This window comes from Euleptes europaea, chromosome 13 (genome assembly GCF_029931775.1).
Source record: "Euleptes europaea isolate rEulEur1 chromosome 13, rEulEur1.hap1, whole genome shotgun sequence".
Classification (NCBI taxonomy): domain Eukaryota; kingdom Metazoa; phylum Chordata; class Lepidosauria; order Squamata; family Sphaerodactylidae; genus Euleptes; species Euleptes europaea.
The window spans coordinates 44,792,473-44,816,308 of NC_079324.1; the positions used below are offsets into that span (position 1 = coordinate 44,792,473).

Below are 23,836 nucleotides of genomic sequence, written 5' to 3' on the forward strand. Positions count from 1 at the left end.
CTAGGCAAGTAAGTGATGTGAAAGACCTCTGCCTGAGACCCTGGAGAGCCACTGCCGGTCTGAGTAGACAATACTGACTTTGATGGACCAAGGGTCTAAGGCAGCTTCATGTGTGTTCATGTGTGTACTATACCACACTGTCTGCCAGTGCAAGGTATACAATAGTCCTATCTATAATTCTAAAGACCATGTACCAAGAATGTTTAGGGGGGCCACAGGATTCTTTCATATTTACAAGTAGTGATTTCTGAATAGGCAAATGAGCAGAATGAATCATACTCACCGAGTAACTCTACTGTGGTGCTGGATTCCTGAAAGGGAGATTACCGTTTAAATTAACAGATTACTTGCGTCAGGGCTTGCAGCTATTTATAGCCTGCCGGTTCCTGGTTATCTGTTCCATGTAGCTCACCGTGCCAATCTGATTGCCAACCCTTTAATCAAGATTTCCTCCTGAGCAATTTTGTGGGTGGTTCAAGACAGACAGCTTATCCCCAGAAGCAGCTGCACCTAACAGAAAGTTAAGGGTCCTGGGGTCAGAGTTACTGAGGCAGCCCAACCATGAGGCTACATAAGGAGGGTCCATGAAAAGTGAGCGAGGCGGAGAGATCTTTCTAATGAGATGGGCTGTGTTCTGCCTTTGGAAACCAGTGGCTGAACTACTTAAACCAGTGGCCGAATTACTTAAACCAGTGGTTCCCAAACGTTTTGGGCCACCGCCCCCTTGGTTCCACAAACTCAACCCCAGCGCCCCCTACCCTATCCTATATAAAGCATTGCTCAAAATAGGGGTTGGCATGACGCACTAAAGAAGATAATAACAATAAAATTTCAAAACAGTCACAATTAACTACACATCTATTCAAAACCAAATTAAAACTTTTTAGTTGGAATTTATTAAACAAAACTGGTGAACTGGATCCAGTGGTACCAGCTCTTCAAAGTCTGGGAAAAAATTTCTGACAGTTTCCCCCAAATTTGCCGGCATGGTGCCATAGCTTGATCTATTGTAAATTAGTGAGCAACACAGTTGAAGGGGCCCACCTCTAGCAACCCCCTGCTGTCCCCTTGCCTCTTTGTGCCCCCCTAGGTAATCCCACCGCCCTCCAGAGGGTGGTACTGCCCACTTTGGGAACCACTGACTTAAACTATGGTCAGTCCTTTTAAAAATGATTTTTTTTTTTTTTTTTTTGCAAAGGAGAGCTGACCATGTGGGGTGCAGGTCGTAGGGAAGCTCTCCAGTGTAAGCCTTTGACATAAGCATAGCCGTATTCTGGCACAGCTCCCAGCAAAGCTTGTGCAGGAGAATTTCCTGGTGGATTATGTCCTAAGTTAATTAGTACTGGCGTTTATTGGGGGGGGGGGCATTTGGGTTTTCTATTAAAGTTTCCTGGGCCAGCTGTGTTGCTGTCCTTATTTCCGCAAGCTAAAAAAAAAGCGAACATGGAAAAACGGTGGTCATTTGTCACCGAAGAAAAATAAATTTCCACTTTCTCCCTTTTTCTGTGAGAGAGGTGTTTTAAAACATGCGGGTAAAATTCCACAATTGTGTTTTGCCCTGTAAAGGGGAAATAAATCTTGCCGTCTTTTCCACATCAGAGTTTCCCTCTCTCACCTTTCCATGGCTGAAGGCAAATAATGAAACCAAAAACAATATGACATTTAATTCGTCAAGAAAACCTGCACAATTTAGAAATGAATGCGTAACAAGACCAGCCTTAGCCAGGGGCAGAAGAATTCTCATCCTTCTGAAAGATGCTGTCCGGGCTTGTGGGAGGCTAAGGAGGAGGAGCAACTCTGCTTTTTCTCTGGGAGGGCATTGCAGAGCCTCAGGGCCACTACCATCAAGACCCTGCTCTGACGTTCTTACTGCCCTGAGCGGAGGAGGATTTTTGTCTGCATGGAGTGGGGACCTTGCTTCAGGCTCCTGGGGCGGCGGTGCTGATCAAATTGTAGGAACGCCAGCCTGACTCCAGAGCTGCCTGCCTGAAGCCCCAGTTGTTTCCTCCTACAGCCCACCATTACTACTGATGCTCCAGTCCCACAAGTCAGAGTGCTGTTTCGGAAGCTGTACCCACTGTCCCTGCATCTCCCACATATGGATTTTGGTACTGTGTCTAGACAGACCCAGGCTAGCCTGATCTCGTCGGAGCTCAGAAGCGAAGTACGGCCAGCCCTGGTGGTTGTTTGGATGGGCGGCCTCCAGGGAACACTAGGGTTGTGATTCAGAGGAAGGCGACCGCTGAATGTCTCTTGCCTTTAAAACACTACAGGGTTGCCATAAGGCAGCTGTGAGTTGACGGCACACACAAAAATAGACCAGGCCTTGCAGTCTGGCTGCCTGTGACCAGGTTGCATGATTTCCTCCTACCTTGACTGGGATCTCACCTGTTCATCCTCACCTTCTCAAAGGGCGTTCCCTGTCCCACCTTCTCCGTTTCCTTTATGGGGAATCTCACAAGAAAGCCAGATAGAAAATTGTGGGAGTAACAGCGAGAGGGAGAGGCTGAGAAGGACAATTCACAAGCAGGCTGGCGTCACTCCGGGAAAGGGACAAAAAGCCACAGGAGCTGCTGGTGACTATAGAGATTCCAGAGAACTTCAGCCAGTGTGGTGTAGTGGTTAAGAGCAGTGGTTAGGAGCGGTGGACTCTAATCTGGAGAACTAGGTTTGATTCCCCACTCCCCACTCCTCCACATGAGCGGCAGAGGCTAATCTGGTGAACCGGGTTGGTTTCCCCACTCCTACACATGAAGCCAGCTGGGTGACCTTGGGCTAGTCACAGTTCTCTCTGAACTCTCTCAGCCCCACCTACCTCACAGGGTGTCTGTTGTGGGGAGGGGAAGGGAAGGTGATTGTAAGCCGTTTGATTCTTCCTTAAGTGGTGGAGAAAGTCAGCATATAAAAACCAACTCTTCTTACTTGTTAACAAGCCCAGTAAAAGATGCATATTACAGGTTTGTGGCGCCTTAAAGACGAACCGATTTCTTGTGGCAGAAGGTTTTGTGGCTTAAAGCCCTCTTTATCAGATGCCCGATTATTTTCATCAGAAGCTAGTTGGCATCCATAAAAACCTCTGCCAGGTTAAATTGGTTAGTCTTTAGTGATTTTGCTGCAACAGCCTACTATAGCTACCTCTGAAATCTCTCCAGCCAGAGGTGTTTTTGGACATACTTTCCAATGATCAGGACCCCCCCTCCACTCCCCCCCTGCCCCCAGACAAGGAACACCAGAATTAATAATGCCCAGAAGGGAGGACAAGGTTTTTCAGTGTAGCAGGCTGCAGAATCCTCTTTGTCCTGGGACAAGGTTTTGGGTTATAGGTTTTATCTTGCAGGCACTCGGGTTTGGGTGGTGGGTGGTTAGCTAGTGCTGGGCGTGAGAACATCTCTCAAGCCAGGTTGCAAAGCTCAGACCCCCCCACCCCCCGCATGTGATAAGAGAGAAGAAGCAAAGACAACCCGGCTGTCAGGGCGTTTGTGTTTGGCTTGCTGTTTTTCTGTCTGGTTGTGGATAAGTTTCCCTGAACCAAGAGGTCATAAATTATAGAAATTGGAAGTGGCTTCCTGCCAATAGCAGCATCTCCTCCGGCAGCAGACAGGGAGAGGCTCTTCCTTGTTTTGAACCGGTTGCCAAGGCAAAGCAGGGAAACATCTCTGAGTTTCAGCCTACTGTTTCTTGTTTCAGGGTCAGCCGCTACTAGTGTGGTGATCTAAGGCAGCTGAAGATCCAATCTTTCTCCTGGGTGCAACAAGCATTCTCTTAAGCCTAGGGTTGCCAACTCCAGGCTGGGAAGTATCTGGAGAGTCGAGGGTGGCGCCTGGGAGAGTGGCGTTTAGGGAGGGGAGGGACCTGGGTAGGGAATCATGCCACCTTCCAAAGCAACCTTTTTTTTTCTTCCAGAAAAAGCGGAAGAAATAGTTTAAATAAACAAGCAATTTATGTAGTCTGGAGATCCGTTATAATTCTGGGAGCTTCCCAGAATTACAACTGGAGGGTCTGATTGAAATGTGGCATTGGTATAGGCAAAAGAACTCACCCTTGTACTTGTGCAACATTTAATTGATATTGGGCTACCACCTGTGCAAAGCCGTGATAACCAGTGTGTCATAGTGGTTAAGGTGCCCGACTTGGAGAGAGAAGATCCAGGTTCAGCTCTCTGCTTAGCCATGAAGATCTGGTATGAAAAATGTTAAAGGTTATGAACTAGCCTAATTCAATCGTTCATAATAGTTATATCATAGAAATAAACGAAGAACGAAGTTAATTAATTTTTTTTAAATAATTGTAGAATGTCTTATAATGAATTAGAAGATAATTTCAAAGAGGGTTACGGAGATAAATTAGAGATAGAAGAAGGAAGAGGGGAGGTCATAGTAGATTTACATGTTATTAGTATATATAGTAGGTTATACCAAGGTTTTGAAGAGATTAAAAGATAATGTTAACTGAATGTATAAAATGTATAACAAAAAAAAATCAAAAAAAAAGAAAGAAAAGATCTCCTGGTGACCTTTGACCAGATACTCTTTCTCACCCTAACTTATCTCCAAAGGGTTATTGGGAATACAAAATGGCAGAGAGGGGAATGGTGTAAGTTGCCAGCTGTCAGGCCATTGCCGTTAGCAGGAGTAAAGGCTCTTGACATGAGTTAGGCCAGTTTCTGGCTACACGTCAAGTCCTTGGTTCTCATGCCTTTAAACGTCTGTGTACAGTTTCGCTCGTCCTGTTTTCCACAGCTGTGCTAATGTTTAGTCTTCCTTCCTGGGAATGCTTATCTCGGGGTTGCTTAGCCATGTTTCCCTTCGCGGCCTGTAGTGCTTTTAAACATGTAACCTGCCTATGTTCGCCATTACCAGCCTCACCTGCCTGTGGGCAGTCAGCTCTTAAATCTGCATTTTGCTCCCAATAAAGTCTTACTGCTTCAGATCTACCTGTCTGGATGAGTTTGCTTATGGGATGCTAGGGACAGACGCCTGATCCTGACACCAGCGCTCTTTGGAGAAAGGATGGGATAAAAATGTACGGAATACTACTCATTATTGAAGGGCCTTTACTCTTGCGCGTTTCAATGCCTTACCTTCAGCTCTTCTGGAAGGCAGGTATCACCGCACTCCCTTTCATCAACGACTATGCCCATGCAAAACAGAGGAAGTGGAAACAATAGAACATGTTCTGCTGCAATGTCCCTTCTACAACGACATAAGATCGCAGTACATTCTCCCCATATTGTCAACCTTTCCTGGGAGATCGGAAGAAGCTAATGTTTCCCTTCTCTTAGCAGACTCCTCGGGAGATAACCATTCAAGTAGCCAAATTTTGCCTCCGGGCTAGCGGTATTCATAATCGGCTAACTGAAAACCTTTCCCCATAAAAGATCTTTCCTCCTCTTCTTCATATCGTCCCTCCCAGAATCATCAACTTTTATTATTTTAACCTAACTTTGATTTTTATTCTGAGCTGATATTGTATCAAAATAAAACTTGATTGATACTACTCATTATTAATAAACTCATTGCTGTTGTAATTAGGCATGTGTAGCTGCTTTGTATGGGTTGCGGCTGGCTTTAAACAAAAAGCTGCATGAATGCAAAGTCCCCGAGGTGAATTCTGGTGCTGCGGCCAACATCATGCTTAAATCAGGCTCAAATCTTGCAATGCTGATTCTGTGACCTTAGGCAGATGATGAGAGGGAGGGCATCTTGGCCATCTTCTGGTCACTAGGGATGTGGAGGGGGAGGTGGTTGTGAATTTCCTGCATTGTGCAGGGGGTTGGACTTGATGGCCCTGGTGGTCCCTTCCAACTCTATGATTCCCCATCCAGAATTGTATTCCACGTGTCCTGCAAGGCAGAGGAGATGAGATGTGCTTACCCAGTGTGGGGCTACTTATGTCCCAAGCACAAGCTCCAACCTTTGGAAGCCATCTTGTAAAAAGTGTTTTACAAGTGTTCCCCCACAGATTAGCTCATGACATTTGTTTTCAAGTTGTAAGAAACGGATGGGTATAACTGTAATGTTACATCTCAGTTTTGGACCTTCCAGGTAGCATGGTTTATATTATGTGAGCACCCACAGATAGGTATGTTCCAGTGGGTGAGCACATAGCCAGGAAGGCATAGGCCAAAAAATGGCACCAACTGGATTATGGAGAATGAAGTGGCTCCTGAGAATAAAGCATGTTGCTACCTTTGTCTTACACCAGGCTGTTGGGCTCAGATTATGAAAGTCTCTTCTCAGTCATAGATCTGGAATCAGTGTACTGGTGGGGAGGAAAGAGACCTACTGGGATATTGCAGACTAGTTTGCCACTGAACACTGACTTTTCTTTTCTTCTCTCTCCCCATCCCCATTTTTCCCCCCCTAGGTAAGGGAGATTCTGGGCCACTGCACCTGCCCTTCTCAGTTCCCCATGGTCAAGGTCTCGGAGGGCAAGTATAAAGTGGGAGATTCCAACGCGCTGATCTTTGTTCGAGTAAGACCCTCTACAGATATTTCTCCTCGTTCCTGTCCCTCTCTCTTCTCCTTATTTTTGCTCTGCATGGGGCTCCTTAGTCCTGGAGTTCAAGCTGAGAAATGGGCTGCAGAAGTGGAAACTCCCCATAGACGCTCTGTGTGCAAATGTGTTCCTCTCACTTCTCCAGTGGGCTGTACTTCCCCTGTTTTGAAGATCAGCTGCTCTGTGCAGTGTAGGAGACAGCGTAGGCCCTGGGTTGATTAAAGGAAGCAGGGGAGCTGTGGGTAGCCCAGCCGAGGCAGCAACATGTCTGCAGAGGCCCTGGTAGCACAAAGCCTCGAATTCTTCAAATGGAAAATCTGGAATATAATTTTGCAAATTAGGAGAAATGCACAAACATGCACTTAATGTGCAAATTTTGGATGCATGATTTGCTGTGAGCCACTGGTTGTTTACTGGCTAAGGGCTTCAGCCCGTGCAAATCTCATGTCGGCTGTGACTTGCTAGGTAGTCATAGGCAAGTCACTGTGCTTCCCTGCAGTCTAAAGAGAATGCTACTGGCCCATTTTCCGAGGCTGTTGGAGGGATTGTTGAGATTCTATATGTGAAGCACCCAGGAAGATCTAGCTAAGTGCAAAGCCTCATTTATTGTGCAATTATATTATTTGTAAAGCAAAATCTGAAACTGGCCTATGAAGAAGAGCTGAGGCTGAGTCTGTTTTGCATGCAGAAAGTCCCATGTTTAATCTCTTGTGTATCTACTGAAAGGATTTCAAGTTGCAGATGTTGGGGAAAGACTTTCTGTTTCTGGGACCTTGGAGAGCTAAGAAGAGTAGACAATACCGATCTAGAGGGGCCAGCAGTTTGGCTCCCTATAAGGCAGGTTCATCTATGTTCATTTCAATTAGGTTTTTGGCAGTGTGTTTCTCATAAACTTAGGCAGGAAGGCTGAACACACACGAAGCTACCTTATACTGGATGAGACCCTTAGTCTATCAAAGTTTACTCTGACTGGGAGTGGCTCTCCAGGGTCTCAGGCTGAGGTCTTTCACATCACCTACTACCTGATCTTTTTAACTGGTGGTGGCAGGGATTGAACCTAGGACATTCTGAACAGAAAGCAGATTCTGTCCCACTAAGCTATGGCCCCTTCCTAGAGGGTGGGACTTAGAAGACTGTGCACAGGTTCTCCTTGAGAAAATGCCACTTTCAGTGACGAAACACTCTGCAGTCTCTATTTTAAAATAATACTAAAATACCATCAAATTAGAAGCTCCCAGTGCTACCCCTCGCCAGCTGAGGCTGTGTGCTGGCTTTAGATTGATGGAATTTCTGGATTACATTCTAAAGCTGCCTGTTTTGTAACTTGAAATCTATCATACTGTTTTTTATTTTTAGATCAGAGCTTTTTTTTTTTTTTTAAACCTCTGTCACAAGGGATTCCACATGATGTAGAATTTCTCGATTGCATATTTTTATTGCTTGGCTGCAATTGCTTCCTCTCCCCATTCCCCCTACTTTCTGAGGGTTGGTTTGTTTGTTTTAAACTGTGAGATCAGAGTGTCTTGCATATCTGAGATGGGAAGGTTAGAACGTCTCCAAACGTTAGAGCTTAAGAAGAGCTCGGCTGGATCAGGCCAGGGGTCATTCTGTTCCAGCATCCTGGTTCACAGAGTGGTCTACCATTTGTCCCGGAAGGCCAACTAACAGGGGCATAGAGGCCATGGCCTTTCCCTGCTGCTGCCTCCTAGAACTTGAATTCAGACCGATTGCCTGTGAAAATGGAGGTTCCCTTTAGTCATCATGGCTAATAGCTGGAGGTTCCCTTTAGTCATCATGGCTAGTAGCTATTGATGGACAACTCCTCCATGAAATCCCCCTTAAAAGAGAGCCAGCGTGGTGTCGTGGTTAAAAACTGTGGTTTGGAGCAGTGGACTCTGATCTGGAGAACCGGGTTTGATTCCCCGCTCCTCCACATGAGCGGCGGAGGCTAATCTGGTGAACTGGATTTGTTTCCCTGCTCCTACACACAAAGCCAGCTGGGTGACCTTGGGCAAGTCACAGCTCTGATAGAGCTCTCTCAGCCCCACCTACCTCACAGGGTGTCTGTTGTGGGGAGGGAGAGGGAAGGTGATTGTAAGCTGGGTTGATTCTGCCTTAAGTGGTAGAGAAAGTCAGCATATAAAAACCAACTCTTCTAAAGCCCCATTTGCTTTAAAAGTGCAAACGGTTTGGCACTTGAGATGGAAAATGTCCAGGGCTAAAAATTACCATCCAGCAGCATTGCCCAAGCCAGCTGATGGCTGGGCTGGCTATTCATGGCTGTGTGGTAGCTGGAGAAACAGACTTCTGCAGAGACTGTTTCAAGGGTAGGAGAAGCTTGAGCAGAGAAGTTCTTCTGCCAAACTGTCCGTTTCCGGTCCAATAGAAAGCAAAGAGAGGAAGGGACAGGTTTGACTATTATTCTTAAGTATCTTTATCTGTTGAGAGGGGAGGAAGTAAGCCACCGCCAATGGAAATCTCACCCAGCATCTTCTCTGCCTCCTGAGATCTCTCAGGGCATTGCCCGCTGGTTCACAAGCATTTCTTGCTTGTTTTAATTGAAATCTTTGATTCTCAGGAAGCTGGCCAGTATCAAATCCCGAGGCTTTTATATAGATGCACAGAATCATGGCATGTGTGTGGCCCCAGTATATTTTTTATCAGGAGTTAGCAATTCCTCTTTATCAAGACAGCTTATATAATCTGGGATTTACTTTGGCAAAGATATTCTGGGTCTTGGCTCTAGTGAGCCCTGGCTCAGGTGAAGTTCTCAGTTCTAATCTCTGGCCAATGCTTTCCCTTCTCTCTTTTTCCCTTCCTGATCTTTCCAAGCCTTGACAATTCATTATTGTTATCATCACAATGTTGTTGTTATTACAACGTGTATCCCACCTTACACCAAGTAGCTCAGCGTTGCATCCTATTTTGTCTTTACAACAGCCCTGTGATGTGAGTAAGTTAGGTCAGGGCTGCATGTATTATGTGATCTATATTCTGTGCCAAGTAACTTGAATTCTGCAAAAAGCTTAATTCTGCAACTTGTATAAACGTGCACAATTGATCCTATTTGCATTATTCTCCCTGGTTCTCTATACTTTTTTATTCTGCTCTGTTTTTTGTTTTTGTTTACTATTTTTAATAATTTAATTCTGATTCTGCTCAGGAGACAGCAAAAGGCATTGAAGCCCCACCACTGGAAATATCTCTCAGCAGTTCTTCTGACCTATGAGATTTCACAGCTGCGCCTACATGCACTGGAGTATATCTTTGAGATCCTAAGGGCCAAAGACTTGTTTTTTGTTTTTTTTTAAGTGGAGATTTTTAGGAAACTGAATTCCATCCCCAAGACTGCTTTCTGCAGTTTTTTCTTGCAGAATCATAGCATATGCACAGCCCCAGGGAGGTCCCCAGTGGGGGTGGGACCCAAACCTTTGGCCAGGGTGGATGACTGAGTCCAGCTGAATCACTAGGCCCCTCTTCTTTCCACCCAGCATGCCCTGCTCCTCCAATTCCTGTTAACTCTGAAAACCCTGCCCTCCTTCCTAAGCCAACAAGTGGCATGCATGATGTGAGGTTTGTTTCTTCGGTTGCCTGCACAGGTGCTGAGGAGCCATGTAATGGTACGTGTCGGTGGCGGCTGGGACACGTTGGAGCACTACCTAGACAAACACGATCCGTGTCGATGTAATTCTCTCTGTGAGTATGTAGGCTTGGGACCTCTCTGCCGGTGGGGTGTTTATGTTGCGTTTCTGGAGCGCCCCGGGGCTTTTGCAGCTGTGCCCCCTCCCTTGTGCCTCTTGTTCCCGTGGCTTTGTCAGATGCCAGTGCAACCTTGCGGAGTTGGGGGCCAGTGGAGTAAAGGTGCCACCTTTCATTGAGGTCTAGCAGCTTGCACCATGGCCTTTAGATAGCAGCAAGCATATGTCCTTGCTTTTATAGGAGGTCTTCCATTTCAGCTTTTGGCGACAGTGAGGCCTCTGGGAACAGATCACTGAGCAGAGGCGTTGCTTGTCTTTGGTTTAGCTAACAATTCAGCTGACAGCTAAAGGGTTTCCTCAAGGGGCATGGCTGGCTGGGAGATGGTTCTTTGGCGAGTGTTGATGGCTGGTGGCTTCTAGCTGCCGACCAGAGTGGGGCTGAGGCCAGTGTTCTGCCTGTTGCAAAACAGGGAACTGGATTGTACCCAGTAATGGAGAGGGAGGTTTGGGGAATAGACTGGGAGGTTACAAGGGCATGCTTTTTGCTCTGGGGGAAAACAGAGTCTGATGGATCTAAAACTGTGTTATGAGCATGACCGTTTCCCTCTGACCCCCTATTTGTATTTTGAGTCTCCAGTAACTCCTCCCTTTCTAGGAAACCAATCCTCTAGAATTTTCTGTTGTGGGAAGTGGGGCGCATGAAACCATGGAAACAGTCGCTACATAATCAAATGGGTAGTAGTGATTTGGAACATTGCTGTGGTGTCTTCTTGTGGCTCATGGAAATATTGGATCCCTCCAAAGCACTGGTTCCCAACCAGGGGTCCGTGGACCCCCAGGGGTCCGCGAGAACTAAATTAAGGTCCGCGAAACAAAGTTATAAACCCATAATAAATTAATATTTTCAATTAAAAGTTCTCTATTATAAAATATATATATTCAAATATTATTCTGTTTAATGTTTAACTAACAGTTATGATTAAAGTTTATTTTCAAATTCTATGAATTATTATTTTGAACCTTGGGGTCCCTGCACCGAACAAAAAAGTCCTAGTGGTCCCTGGTCAAAAAAAGGTTGGGAACCACTGCTCCAAAGGGTGTAACTGAGCCCCATGGCGCAGAGTGGTAAGCTGCAGTATTGCAGTCAAAGCTCTGCTCATCCCGGTGGAAGTCAGTTTCAGGTAGTTGGCTCCAGGTTGACTCAGCCTTCCATCCTTTTAAGGTTGGTAAAATGAGTACCCGTTTGCTGGGGGGTAAAGTGTAGATGACTGGGGAAGGCACTGGCAAACCACCCCATAAACATAGTCTGCCTAATAAACGTTATGATGTGATGTCACTCCATGGGTCAATAATGACCCGGTGCTTGCACAGGGGACTACCTTTACCTTTTATCTAAGTGTGTTTCTTAGAGTCCCATGGGCTGTCGTGCCATTTAGGCAATGCAGTGTTCAGCCAAGTAAGCATCCATCTTCTCCTACCCCATGACATGGGGCAAGACCCTAGTGCAGAGACAGTTTGCATGTCTCCAGGGAGGTGCAACATAAAAGCTGAGTTATGTGAGACAGTGTTGTGTGCGAAATGATAACCGTAAGGCAGTTGTGGTTCCTTTTCACTCTTCAGTGCTTTTGTGTCTGAGCATCCCTGAGGCCTGTGGCCAGATTGGGATATGGGAGGCCAGCCAGCCTTGCAATTAAAGTGACTGGCCCATAGGAAGGTTTCCTAGCCCAGCTACTCACACCTCATTCTGTTAGTCATTTCTGGCCAATAAGAAACAGTATGCTTGCTTGGTCACCTGGCAATGATTTTTTACTCGCCACAGGTGATCAAGCAGGTGGCTATTTTCAAGCCTGGAGTTGGAGTCGCAACTGTAAGCAGGCTCTTTACTGCGAACCTTCCCTAAGAGATCGAACACTGTTGTGCTGTGCTTGGCCTCCTTTCTCTGAACTCTCCTCTTCAACCAGCTCACATGCTTTGGGCCTCCTGTTTTTGCAGCCCACCGCCTGACGCAGTCACGAGGACTTGCTTTCTCCCCACAAAAGATGGCCACCCCAGGCAGCCCCCAAGCCGCCAGCCCCAGCACCCAGCGCCGGGCTGAAGCTATGAGCCTGCACAAGTCCTCCGAACCCATCCGCGCGGGTGATAAGCGCACCGGGGACGCAAATCAAGCCAAGGCGAACCGTCCAGGCTACCCGGGGGCTAAAGGAACTGGAGAGTCCGCTGCTCCGAGGCAGGTGCCCGGTGCTGCATCCGCCGTGAGGCCCAACGGGATACCCATGAGGTCTGGGGCGTCTGCCCGGAGCTCTGCCAGCCCCTCAAGGGGGTCCGCAGCCCAGACCCACCGGGACAACTGTGACCCTCACGGCTCCAACACCCTGAGGTAAGCTGGGCCAAGAAAGGTTTGCTGCTCGCTGATTGGTAGTTCTGGGTCAGGGGATCAGGTGGCTGGCTCTGATGGCGTTTGCAGTTTTGGGCCAAAGAGGTTTCACCTGAGGCGGTATCTCCTTTGGCTGTCGCTGAATCTGGCACGGTTGACAATGTGCCCCTTATTGGCTAAACACATTTGTTGTGAAAACAAGCAGGAGTCTTGGGGTCACTTTAATGACACACAAATTCTAATTCTGCCGTGAGATTTCATGTACCCTGGACTATACAATTTCAGGCTGCTGGCAGGGAGGTCATATTCTTAATGCTCCCCTATGTAAAACCTCCCTGCAGATAAAAACTGAGTGCCTCACATGAACAGAGATGAAGCTGCCTTTCATGGAATCAGACCCTTGGCCCATCAAGGTCAGTATTTCTGCTCTGACTGACAGAGGCTTTCCAGGGTCTCGTGCAAAAGAACATAAGAAGCCCTGCTGGATCAGACCAAGGCCCATCAAGTCCAGCAGTCTGCTTACACAGTGGCCAACCAGGTGCCTCTAGGAAGCCCCCAAACAAGACGACTGCAGCAGCACCATCCTGCCTGTGTTCCACAGCACCCAAGATAACAGGCATGCTCCTCTGATCCTGGAGAGAATAGGTATGCATCATGACCCAGCAAAAAGATCCCAGCCAATCCTTTTAACTGGAGATGCTGGGGGTTGAACCTGGGACCTTCTGCGTGCCAAGCAGATGCTCTGCCACTGAGCTACAGCCACTCGTACCTCAGGAGAAAAGGTCTAGCTTAGCCGTCTACTTACAGGGGAACGATTCATACAAATGACCTTACTTGTATTGGTGCTAAGAAAAACAAATCATCCAGATTCCATGCCATAGTAACCCAAATCCTACAAGGCTGCATTCTGTATACCTTCTGTATATTTCCACATATTTTGATGGGCACCATTATTGGTTTTCAAGCCTATCTTCATAACCATATGGACTCTAATCTGGTGAACCCAGTTGGTTTCCCCACTCCTCCACATGAAGCCAGCTGGGTGACCTTGGGCCAGTCACAGCTCTCTCAGCCCCACCTACCTCACAGGGTGTCTATTGGGGGGAGGGGAGGGGAAGGTGATTGTAAGCTGGTTTGATTCTTCCTTAAGTGGTAGAGAAAGTTGGCATATAAAAAACCAACTCTTCTTCATGCGGACTAGAACCGTACTTTTAAAACTATGTTTATTTATTAATGCTGCCTTCTTCCGAGTCAGGCTGTCAGTCCACGAGGCCAAGTAATATTCAGTTTTCTTCAGCTAGTGAGTGATCCCGGCATGATGCTCATGGGTGCTGAGGTGCCCAACAGATGGGTTTCCTGGCACCCATTTGCATCTTCAGCAAAGCGTACCTTTTCCTCAGAGGATGCTGTGCTCCTGTTGAGGAACCTCGGTTTCTGTGTTTAGAGGAGAAGAGCTGGGGAGGGAAGGATGTCTAATGAGGGCATGAGATGATGTTTAGAGAAACTGCGTTTGCCGGGTGCGTGAGTAACTCTTGGTCAGTGCTGGGACCAAATCTGCTTTTCCGGAAACTCATGGGTCAGTTTCTGTTATCAGCTGTTGCCTTTTGACTAATATCAGCCCTCCTGTTTCCTGCTTTCCCGCATAGCTTCAAAATGTGCATACAATGTTTATCTGACTGCCTAGTTACATTCATATCTCAGTGCCAAAAAGGATGTGCCTTGGTATGCACACCCATGCACACCAAGGCAGGGCCCCCATCAGCCCTTGGCAGTGGCTTAATGTATGCTGGGCTTCCACTGGTACTAGATGCAAAATTCAGTTTTGCGGAGTGGGGGGGAAGACTATGGAAAAGTTTTTAGTTTTTGTGACGTGAAGACACACAAGTGTGAGCTGAAATATCAGAAAGGGTGGCTGGAAAAGGTTTCTAGTTGATGGAGGTGGGAACAATTCTCTTCTGTTCTTTTTGCCTAGCAAAACATGTTAGTTATGCAAAGTCAGAGAAATTGTAGAAATCTGCCCAGCCTGAAGAATCCAGTTTTTCTCATTGCCGAATTAGTACTGCCCAAGCGCAGAATTTTCTTATATTATTTTGTTGCAACATACAGCCTGGACCTCATTTGAAACATGTAAATAAAAAGGAGCAGATGCCTGTGAGCATGTGCAGAGTGCCTCCCGCTCCTGAGTATTTGCAATGAGTTGTTTGGGATTAAGAGTAAATCCTTGCAAGTCAGGAGGTGAGATTTCCAGGCATATTTGAGCCCCAACACCTTTCAGGTTGGAAGTGAAGGTGCAGAGCTAAGAGAAGCAAAAAAAAAGAGAGAAGTGCTTCAGCATATGTAAAGATTACAGAAGCAAGACCAGTTGTGAGACTAGGCTACTAAAAAGGTTGAAGATGCAAGTCAGACCAGAGGGGCTGTGGCTAAGTGGTAGAGCATCTGCTTGGCATGCAGAAGGTCCCAGGTTCAATCCCCGGCATTACCAGTTAAAGAGACCAGGCAAGTAGGTGATGTGAAAGACCCCTGCCTGAGACCCTGGAGAGCCGCTGCTGGTCTGAATGGACAATACTGACTTTGATGGATCATGGGTCTGAATGATTCAGTATAAGGCAGCTTCATGTGTTCAACACAACTTCCAAATATGAAGGCACTCTCTCCAAGCCTTTCCTCCTCTCCCTCCCCAAATCTGCCTCAGTGCAGTGTTTATAAGAAGAGTGTTTATAAGAAGAGTGTCTTCACAGCCCAGATGTGCTATTTGGATGGCATGGAACGTTTACAAACATTTCAGCTTCAGAAGGCAAGTGGAGTATCAGTCATATATTATGTAGAGAGCCAGTGTGGTATAGTAGTTAAGAGTGGCAGACTCTAATCTGAAGAACTGGGTTTGAGTCCCCACTCCTCCACATGGAGCCAGCTGGGTGGCCTTGGGCCAGTCACAGTTCTCTCTGAACTCTGTCAGCCCCACCTACCTCACAAGGTGCCTGTTGTAGGGAGAAGAAGGGAACGTTGACTGTAAGCTGCTTTGAGAGTCCTTAAGATGGAGAAAAGCGGAGTATAAAAACCTACAAAAATATTACTGGCAAACATACTGTGAGGTGTTTGCCTGGGCGAGGGGCACAGCCACACTGCAAATTTTCCATTTATTTTATACCAGTTTAATTTAGTTTGTCATGCTTCTCCCCAAGAATCCTGGACATTTCAGATTTGCTGAGGATGATAAGGATTACTTAGCAAAAATCCCAGACTCACCCAGCTTTTGCAAAACAGGTCCCAGGGTTCCTTGGGGAGTGGGAATGATAACTGGACTGGCCCAGGGGGTGGGGTTGATGTATTAACCCAGGGGTAGGAAAGGCTGTTGGTACAAAAGAACATGGGCAATGCAGAGGCAGGTGACCTGGAAGCATTGACACCACACCGGGACATGGGGAGAGAGAAACACAGGTTCAAATATTGATCTTGGCCTGTAGTTGTTGAGGAAGCTTTTCTCTGACACACACACAGACACACATTTTTCCAGCATTCTGTGACACTGTAATGTAACCAAGGATCATAGAGGTGGAAGGGACCACCAGGGTCATCTAGTCCAACCCCCTGCACAATGCAGGAAATTCACAACTACCTTCCCCCTAAACCTCCAGTGACCCCTATTCCATGCCCAGAAGATGGCCAAGATGCCCCCCCTCTCATCATCTGCTTAAGGTCATAGAATCAGCATTGCTGACAGATGGCCATCTAACCTCTTCTTTAAAACTTCCAGGGAAGGAGAGCTTACCACCTCCCGAGGAAGCCTGTTCCTCTGAGGAACCGCTCTAACTGTTAGAAAATTCTTCCTAATGTCTAGATGGAAACTCTTTTGATTTAATTTCAACCCGTTGGTTCTGGCCCGAACTTCTGGGGTAACAGAAAACAACTCGGCACCCTCCTCTATATGGCAGCCCTTCAAGTACTTGTAGATGGTTATCTCACTTGCATTATGTTTTCCCTAGGTCAGATCAAGAAGATGTTCTGTGGTTCCCAAGCATGCGTGGCACAATCCACATCAAGAGCACAGCATGTGTTGGGAGATATCCCCCTGTACCATTTTCCCGACAGAAACCACCCCAAGGGCTGCTATTTGGTCCACGTGTCCTATGTGTTGTGTTTCTCAAAGTGAGCAAACATTGGCTCCCAAGGGCCATTTCAGATCAGGAAAACAACACAGTGAGGTCTAAACTCCCTCTCCTTGCTCACCATAGTCCTGTTCCAAACTGTCCCCCCCACCTCGTGTGCCTGGGAGTCCAGATGGGGTGGGGTGGTGGGTTGGCACGAAAGAATAAACCTGTGCATCATTCTTTTCTTTTGTGGTATTGCCCTCTGGTGGTGATGGGAAACAGTGTAGGCGGGCAGCAGGACAAATCCCATTCTCAAAGAAGCGTCTCTGGCATCTGACTGTACCAAATCATCCTTTGTTCATAGGGTGTAGGAGGCAGCCTCACTTGATGTACAGTCATAGTTGCCAGGTTCTTCCAAGGGAGGGATTGCACATTACTTTGAACACTGAGGCCCCAAAATGGGAAGGGTTGGATTGGGAACAGCTGGTTGTGAGAATGGGCATTATTGGACACTGGCTGTGGTGGGCAGTTAGAAACCAGGATGTCCTAAATTCAGATCTTCCATGAAATGAGGGTAGGTTGGGGTTGTCTCCCCCAGATCTGTTCCCCTAGCAGAGGCACTTCCTCTGCTGGAAAGCGCCTTCCCCTAAAGGAAAATGCCTCTGCTAGGGGAACAGATCTAGAAAATCCAACCCACTTTACATAATCAAGTATGGTTTTGAGTGACTTCTGGTCTGAAGAAATACCTTCTATCCAGTCTGGCTTGAAATCTCTATTGCAGTGTGCCCTACTTGGGACTGCCCTTGAAGAGTGTTCGGAGGTTGCAGCTAGTGAAGAATGCTGCAGCTAGACTCCTGGTCGGGTCCAGCAATCAGGAGCATGTGACGCCAGTATTACCACAATTACAGTGGCTACCAATCTGCTCCTGAGCTTTGACCTTTAAAACTCTAATGGCTTGGGACTGGGGCATCTGAAGGAGCGTCTTCTCCCATATGTTCCTGCCCAGGAATTAAAATCACAAGAAGAGGCCCTCCTGACTGTCCTGTCAATCAAAGAAGCTTGTTTGTTGGGTACATGAAAGAGGGCCTTTTCAGGGGCCGCCCCACAGTTATGGAACAACCTCCCCAGGGAAGTGAGCCTGGCCCCCTCACTTCTGATCTTTAGGAGGCAGGTGAAGATGGTTTTATTTAGGAGTGCATTTAGTTAAGTTTAGTAGCAGTCATAAGTAATGGTTTTAAATGTTGGCTTTATGTTTTTAATGCATTTTATTTGATGTATTTTATCTGTGTTTATAAGCAGCCTTGAGCTCTGCAAGGAAGAAGGCGGCTAATGTTTTCAATAAATCACTCGCCACTCTCTGCCTCAGCCTCACCCCCACCCCCAGCATTGCAATGTGGGGGACTGCAGTACTGGCTTTCCGTACAGGAGGATTGTAAGGAAGCCTTTTTGCCACTTCAGAGGAGCCCCAGAGAAATGCCGAGCAGTGCAAAATTAAGTTAAAAAACCCAAATTGTTTTTTTCCTTTGCTCCAGGCCCCCTAGAGTCCGTCGGCTTTCTGGAGACAGTGATTCCTCAGCGTCGTCCGTGCAGAGCGGCAGTCTGCCCAGGAGACGTAACGAAGACGGCAGCCTGACGCTTCGGAGGGAGCCCGGGAGACGGGTCTCGGAAGGAACTGGTCTGCACGCCAATGCCAGTCCCAAGAGGCTACCAGACAGCCGCAGCCACTCGCGAGAGCGGGGCAGCATGCCAAGGCCTTCCCCGGGGGCCAGGAGGACCGAGGCGGAAGATCGGAGCCGTCCCCGGCTGCCGAATGGGCCTCGCAAGCCAGTGTCCCAGAGCCCTCGCCCCAGAGCCCGCAGCCAGGGGAGGCCTGTCGGAGAACCCGTCCTCCTGATCAGCCGAGGGAAGGACGGGCAGCACTCTTGGGTGCGGTCCGAGGACCCGAAGGAGAATGCGGGCAGCTCTGGCAGAGTCACCCCCAGGACCAAGAGCCCAGCAAGGGGCCCCTTTGTTCCTGCAGGTTCCAGGAGTCCAGCACTCACCAGCCGAAGGGGGTCTCTTCCCACCACCAAAGTTACGGACCCCTCAGCCCGGGCTCCTCCCTCAAATTCTGGGTCCCAGAGGCAGCGGCAGCCATGTTTGACAGCGCCACGAGTCCCTTCGAGGGAGCCACGGTCCGGGGGGGCCTCTCACGCCCAGCAGCCCCCAGACAGTTTAGGACAAGAGTTGGAGGAAGTAGCCCGCACCTTCCGGACCCCGCTGCGCCTGGACCCCAGCCAAGAGCAGCAGCTTTACCGGCGTCTGGAAGAGGAATTTCTGGCCAATTCCCAGTTGATGGGCCAGCAGGAGGATGAGGAGCAAGAACAGGTGGAGCCTCTAGGCCGAGGCTGCGACGGCCCTCGGCTCCTGCAGACCACCCCGGACCAAGGAGCTGCCGACTCCGCCTACTGCTCCTCCAGCTCTTCGTCTTCCTCCCTCAATTTCTTCAGCAAGTACGGCCTCCAGGCCGAGTCCAAAGACGAGCCCAAGAAGAACCTCGCCTCCCAGAGGGCCTGGGCCTCTGACGCGGGCGCGGCTCCCTCTGACCTCCACAACGGCTCTGCTGACACCTCCAACCTCTGGGACTCTCCCGCGACGCTGGAGCGAGCCACGCGTTGGCGGAAGCCGGCCTTGTCGAGTTCCTCCGACGAAAGCAACTACTACGTGGGCCTGCAAGAGGTTCAGGAAGGAGTGGAACTTCCCGAGCCGCGAGCAGGCAGTCCGTGGAGCACCGTGGAACTGGCGGCCTCCGACGCCGACTCTGAGTCTTTGCATCACGAATTTGGCGAGGAGCCTCCGGCGTGGCCTCTCAATGGGTCTCCAGGATCTCCTCCCCCTGGGGAAGTTGTTCTCTGGCCGAAGTCGACCCTGAAGAAACCCGACCGCGTGCCTTCCATCTATAAGCTCAAGTTGCGTCCCAAGATCAAGCCCCGCACAGACTCCCAGCTGGACAAGAAGCCGACCAAGATCCCCACGCCCCTCAGCTACAAGGCCGTGGGGCCCAGCAAATCTCCAGCAGGGGGCGCCTCGCCCAAGGGTAGCCCTTCCAAGCACCAGGCCGAGCACAAAACCTGGGCGGCTTTCCACAACATGTTCTCCTCCTTTGTGGAGCCTGCCCGTGGCCCAGCGGAGTCGGGGGTGGCCGATGAAGGCACGTGGGCCTAAGGGCCCCCCCGGAAGAGAGCGCGGCCTGGGCCGGCTTGCCTGTTGCTGCTGTTTCCTTTGCCCCGCTCGTCCCTTGCCCGCTGCTGCCTTGGCCGTCATTCCTTCGTGACCTTGATATTGCTGCTGTTTCGAAAAGTTGAGGGAGGGGAGGTGGCTTAAATCCTGAAGGTGGTACTTCCGTTTTTTTTTAAGGAAAAAAAACTGAGGCTGGAAGACGGCATGGCTTTTTGATTTCCTTCTCTGTGAAATGCTTTTTTGGGGGGGGGCAGTCCGTGAACACTGGATCCACGGAGGGAGGCTGGAGGCAACTCCAGAGAAAGCCTGCCAATCTCTGGGGTTTGAGATCTCCCTTTCTAATACTGTTGCAATACTTTGCAAATCTCCCTGTAGTAATACTATTGAATTCCTTCCCCTTCCACTTTTAGCCTTCCGAAATCAATAGCACTTTGGCTCTCCAAACCTCTAGGCTCACCTGGTCTCTCCATATCTCTCCCTTGGGAGAAGGGCCAACTGCCTGGCCTCATGGGTGACAGAGTCCCCAAAATGCTCATTAATGGGGAATAAGTGTGCGTGGGATGGGGGTGGGGGCCTGCGATGAGTGACTTCCCAGTATGCAAGATGATGGCTTTTATTTTTTTAAAAGAAGCTTCTCTTTTAACGGATTATATTTTTAACAAGGTGCGTGTTTTGGAGAGGAGGTTGGGGGAGGGGCTGCTGAAGTCTTGCACATGAATTTCTCTTCGGCGGGACCCTCTCGGCTTCCTGGAATCTGGGCCATTAGCATCCCCTTGACCCTCAATGTACTGTAGGTGTGTTTTAATAATCTATGCATATTTATATATAAATAATAAGGAGACGTCGTGCTCGGTCATGAGTGCCGCCCCCTCTAGAGCGCCCGCCCGCCGTCCGACCCCACGAATGTAGCTAACTGAACTGACCTGCAAGCTCTTGAAACCCAGACAGTAAAAATGGACAAATCAAACCGTTTGTCTCTGTGCCTTTATTGCAGAAAAGGGGGGGTTGTGTGCCCGGGGGGCGGGGGCGTCACTGGTTTGCGAGGTAATTTGCTTAGGCAAGTTAGCATTTTGCCAGATGAAACTGGAGGATGTGTTTTCTGATGGCCAAACTACTAGGGTTGCTAGCTGCGGGTTGGAAAATACCTTGAGATTTTGGGGGCGGACCCTGAGGAGGGTGGGGTTTGGAGAGGGGAGGGACTTAAATGCCATAGAGCCCAATTGCCGAAGTGGCCATTTCCTCCAGGGGAATTGATCTCTGGAGATCAGTTGTAATAGCGGGAGATCTCCAGCCATCACCCTGGAGGTTGACAACTCTACAAACTACACATTGTATTACGGGATCCATGATTGATCTCCCAGTGTGTAAAAAGCAGCCAAAGGTATTTGTGTGTGTGTGTGGGGGGGATGATTTGGATCAGGGCTGGTTCCCTCTGCCATTTCCCCAGTAGTGATCACTTCCCCTTTGCTTCTTTTGGGAAAATGGCACGGAGGAAGGAGATTAAAGAGGGCCAGGCAGTCTCGGGGTGAAGCTTTGACTCCATGGTAGGATGTCTGCTTCGCATGCAGAAGGCCCCAGGTTCAGCCTGGTCTGACTTCTAATCTATGTCCACGTTTTGGAACTTGGCATTGCACTGTGGTGATAGCTAGCCCTTAACCGGAACTTGGTTTCACACAATCGCACCGTGATTGTATAAATCATAACCACCCTCTGCCATTTGCCTGGAGCTTTGGGGAAAGGCTGGTGGGTCAGTGGTAAAGCCTTTGCTTTGTGCGCACAAGGTCCCGGGTTCAACCCTAGCCCTTCGCCCCCATCATTTCCAGTTGAAAGGGTCAAAAAGGGCAACGTGAAATACTGTGACCCAGGTCTGCTGCCAGCCAGAGCAGACAATACTGACCTTGATAGACCAATGGCCTGACTCAGTATAAGGCAGGTTTCTGTGCTCGTGGGGCGAAGAATCTCTTGCTGGGTCTGCTGCTGCCCGTGTCTTGGAAAGGTGGGACAGAGATGTTGATGAACTGCATTTCAGCCGGGATGGGCACAAGGATCTCCAGTCCCCCCCCCCCCGGATGGCTTTTGCGGAGCAACCACTGCTGGTTCCAGAGGGGCAGCTGCTGCCACTTGCCCTGCTGGCATTGCGGAGGGAGGATTTAACCCTGACAGACCCACAGGAGGAGTGGCCTCCAGCCAATGTTAGACATTGCAGAGCAGTTCCCTAGCCCCACTACCTTCCATGGAGCAGACAGGCAGAAGGACTGAAGGAGTTGAGAGATGAAGAAAGCACCCCCCACCCCCCAGTTACATGACTTTGCATCTGTGTCTTTTTAATCAAAAATAAGTCAAATAGCCCAGCGTGGGATACTGGGAAAGAGAAGTCACACACTTCTTAAAAAACAAGGATGGTTATTTGGGGGTGGGGGGAGCAGCCGTTTACTCCTCCACTTTTCCAATGCCACCCAGTGGTTGAAAGGGCATTTGCTGCCCACATTATTTGCAATTGTGCTGACACAGATCACAGTGCTGCTTTCATTCTGAGTGAATTTGTGTAGAGTGCGCTTGTAGAGGTGGTACATGGTGGGGGCCCACACACGCAGGCCGGTAAATTCCTGAGAAAGCAGAAGCCACTTCTGGATGAATTCCTTTTCTGACTCCTGCAATTACCAGTCTCGATTCCTTTCTGGGCTTGGAAAGAAGAGGTTCCCCTCTCCCCCAATACATCTCCCTCCTCTAAGTGATCTCTTTGGGGGGGCAGTTCACAAGGCTCACCATGGCTTCTTGAAGCTGCTGTGCTTGGCAGCTTGGTATAGTGGTTAAGAGTGGTGGTTTGGAGCGGTGGACTCTGATCTGGAGAACCGGGTTTGATTCCCCACTCCTCCACATGAGCGGTGGAGGCTAATCTGGTGAACCGGGTTGGTTTCTCCACTCCTACCCATGAAGCCATCTGGGTGACCATGGGCTAGTCACAGCTCTGTTAGAACTCTCTCAGCCCCACCTACCTCACAGGGTGTCTGTTGTGGGGAGGGGAAGGGAAGGTGATTGTAAGCTGGTTTGATTCTTCCTTAAGTGGTAGAGAAAGTCAGCATATAAAAACTAACTCTTCTTCTTGCTGCTGCTAGCACCCACAAGGTAGCCAGCCGGTGCTAATCAGTGCCCGCCCGCCCTGCACAATATAATGCATTTTGCATGCGTGCCTCACTTGGGCCCGTGCATTCGAGGAGATTAGCAGCAACATGCAAAGAGCCGGACACTGTGTGTGGACAGCTGGAGCTTCTGGGCCACCAGGGATAGGAGAACCGTGGACAGCTCTGTCACGTACACTGGGAAGTTCTCCTGTTTAAGCCCCGTTGGGACAGCCAGGAGATACCCAGCATCATTTGGCACTGAGCTTAAGCTGCCCGGGTCCTGTCATGGCATAGGCCACGAGGGACTGGTTTGCCCACTGCAAGCAGCGAAATGGTTTGGACTAGCCCTGCCCATGAGCAAAAAAGCAGAGACATTACAAGACTTGCTCTCCTGGGTCAGATCACTGTTGTCCAAGAGAGGCTAGCCGGATCTAACAGTCATGTGCCATCTGCCCGCAGCCAGCACCTGGAGCCTCCCTGCCTCCAATGCTGGAGGGTCCTGCTGACTTAGAAATCCACCAGCCACTGAGAGAAGTGGTGCTTTGACGAACAGAGGTCATGAGATCCTCCTCTGCTCGAAGGCTTCCGGGAGGCAGCTGGCCAGCTGTTGCTGGAAGCAGGATGCCGGACTCAATAAACCTCTGGCTCTTCCTAGTTTACGTTCTCAGCCACGGTAGCTGAGCAGTGCCTCCATGTTCAGAGGAAGTCTAACCCCTGAACGTTAGGGGTTGGGTCAAGCTGTTGCCTTCACACCTTGCTTGTGATCTTCTGGGGAGAAGGGGGGATCACCATGCAAAGGAGGTTTGCTGGACTAGACGGCCCCTTGGTCTAAGCTGG

The 23,836-nt window shown here is 49.0% G+C and overlaps 1 protein-coding gene across 1 annotated transcript in view; it reads left to right on the forward strand.

Moving 5' to 3' along the window:
* The window catches only part of GAS2L1 (growth arrest specific 2 like 1), a 47,386-nt gene extending 27,524 nt beyond the window's left edge, over positions 1-19,862 (forward strand). Inside the window, exons 2-5 of the mRNA XM_056859862.1 lie at positions 6,367-6,474; positions 10,098-10,194; positions 12,189-12,573; positions 18,191-19,862. Coding sequence (XP_056715840.1) covers positions 6,367-6,474; positions 10,098-10,194; positions 12,189-12,573; positions 18,191-19,862 — 2,262 coding nt within the window. The remainder of the gene's footprint in view (positions 1-6,366; positions 6,475-10,097; positions 10,195-12,188; positions 12,574-18,190) is intronic.
* The last annotated feature ends 3,974 nt before the right edge of the window (positions 19,863-23,836 follow it).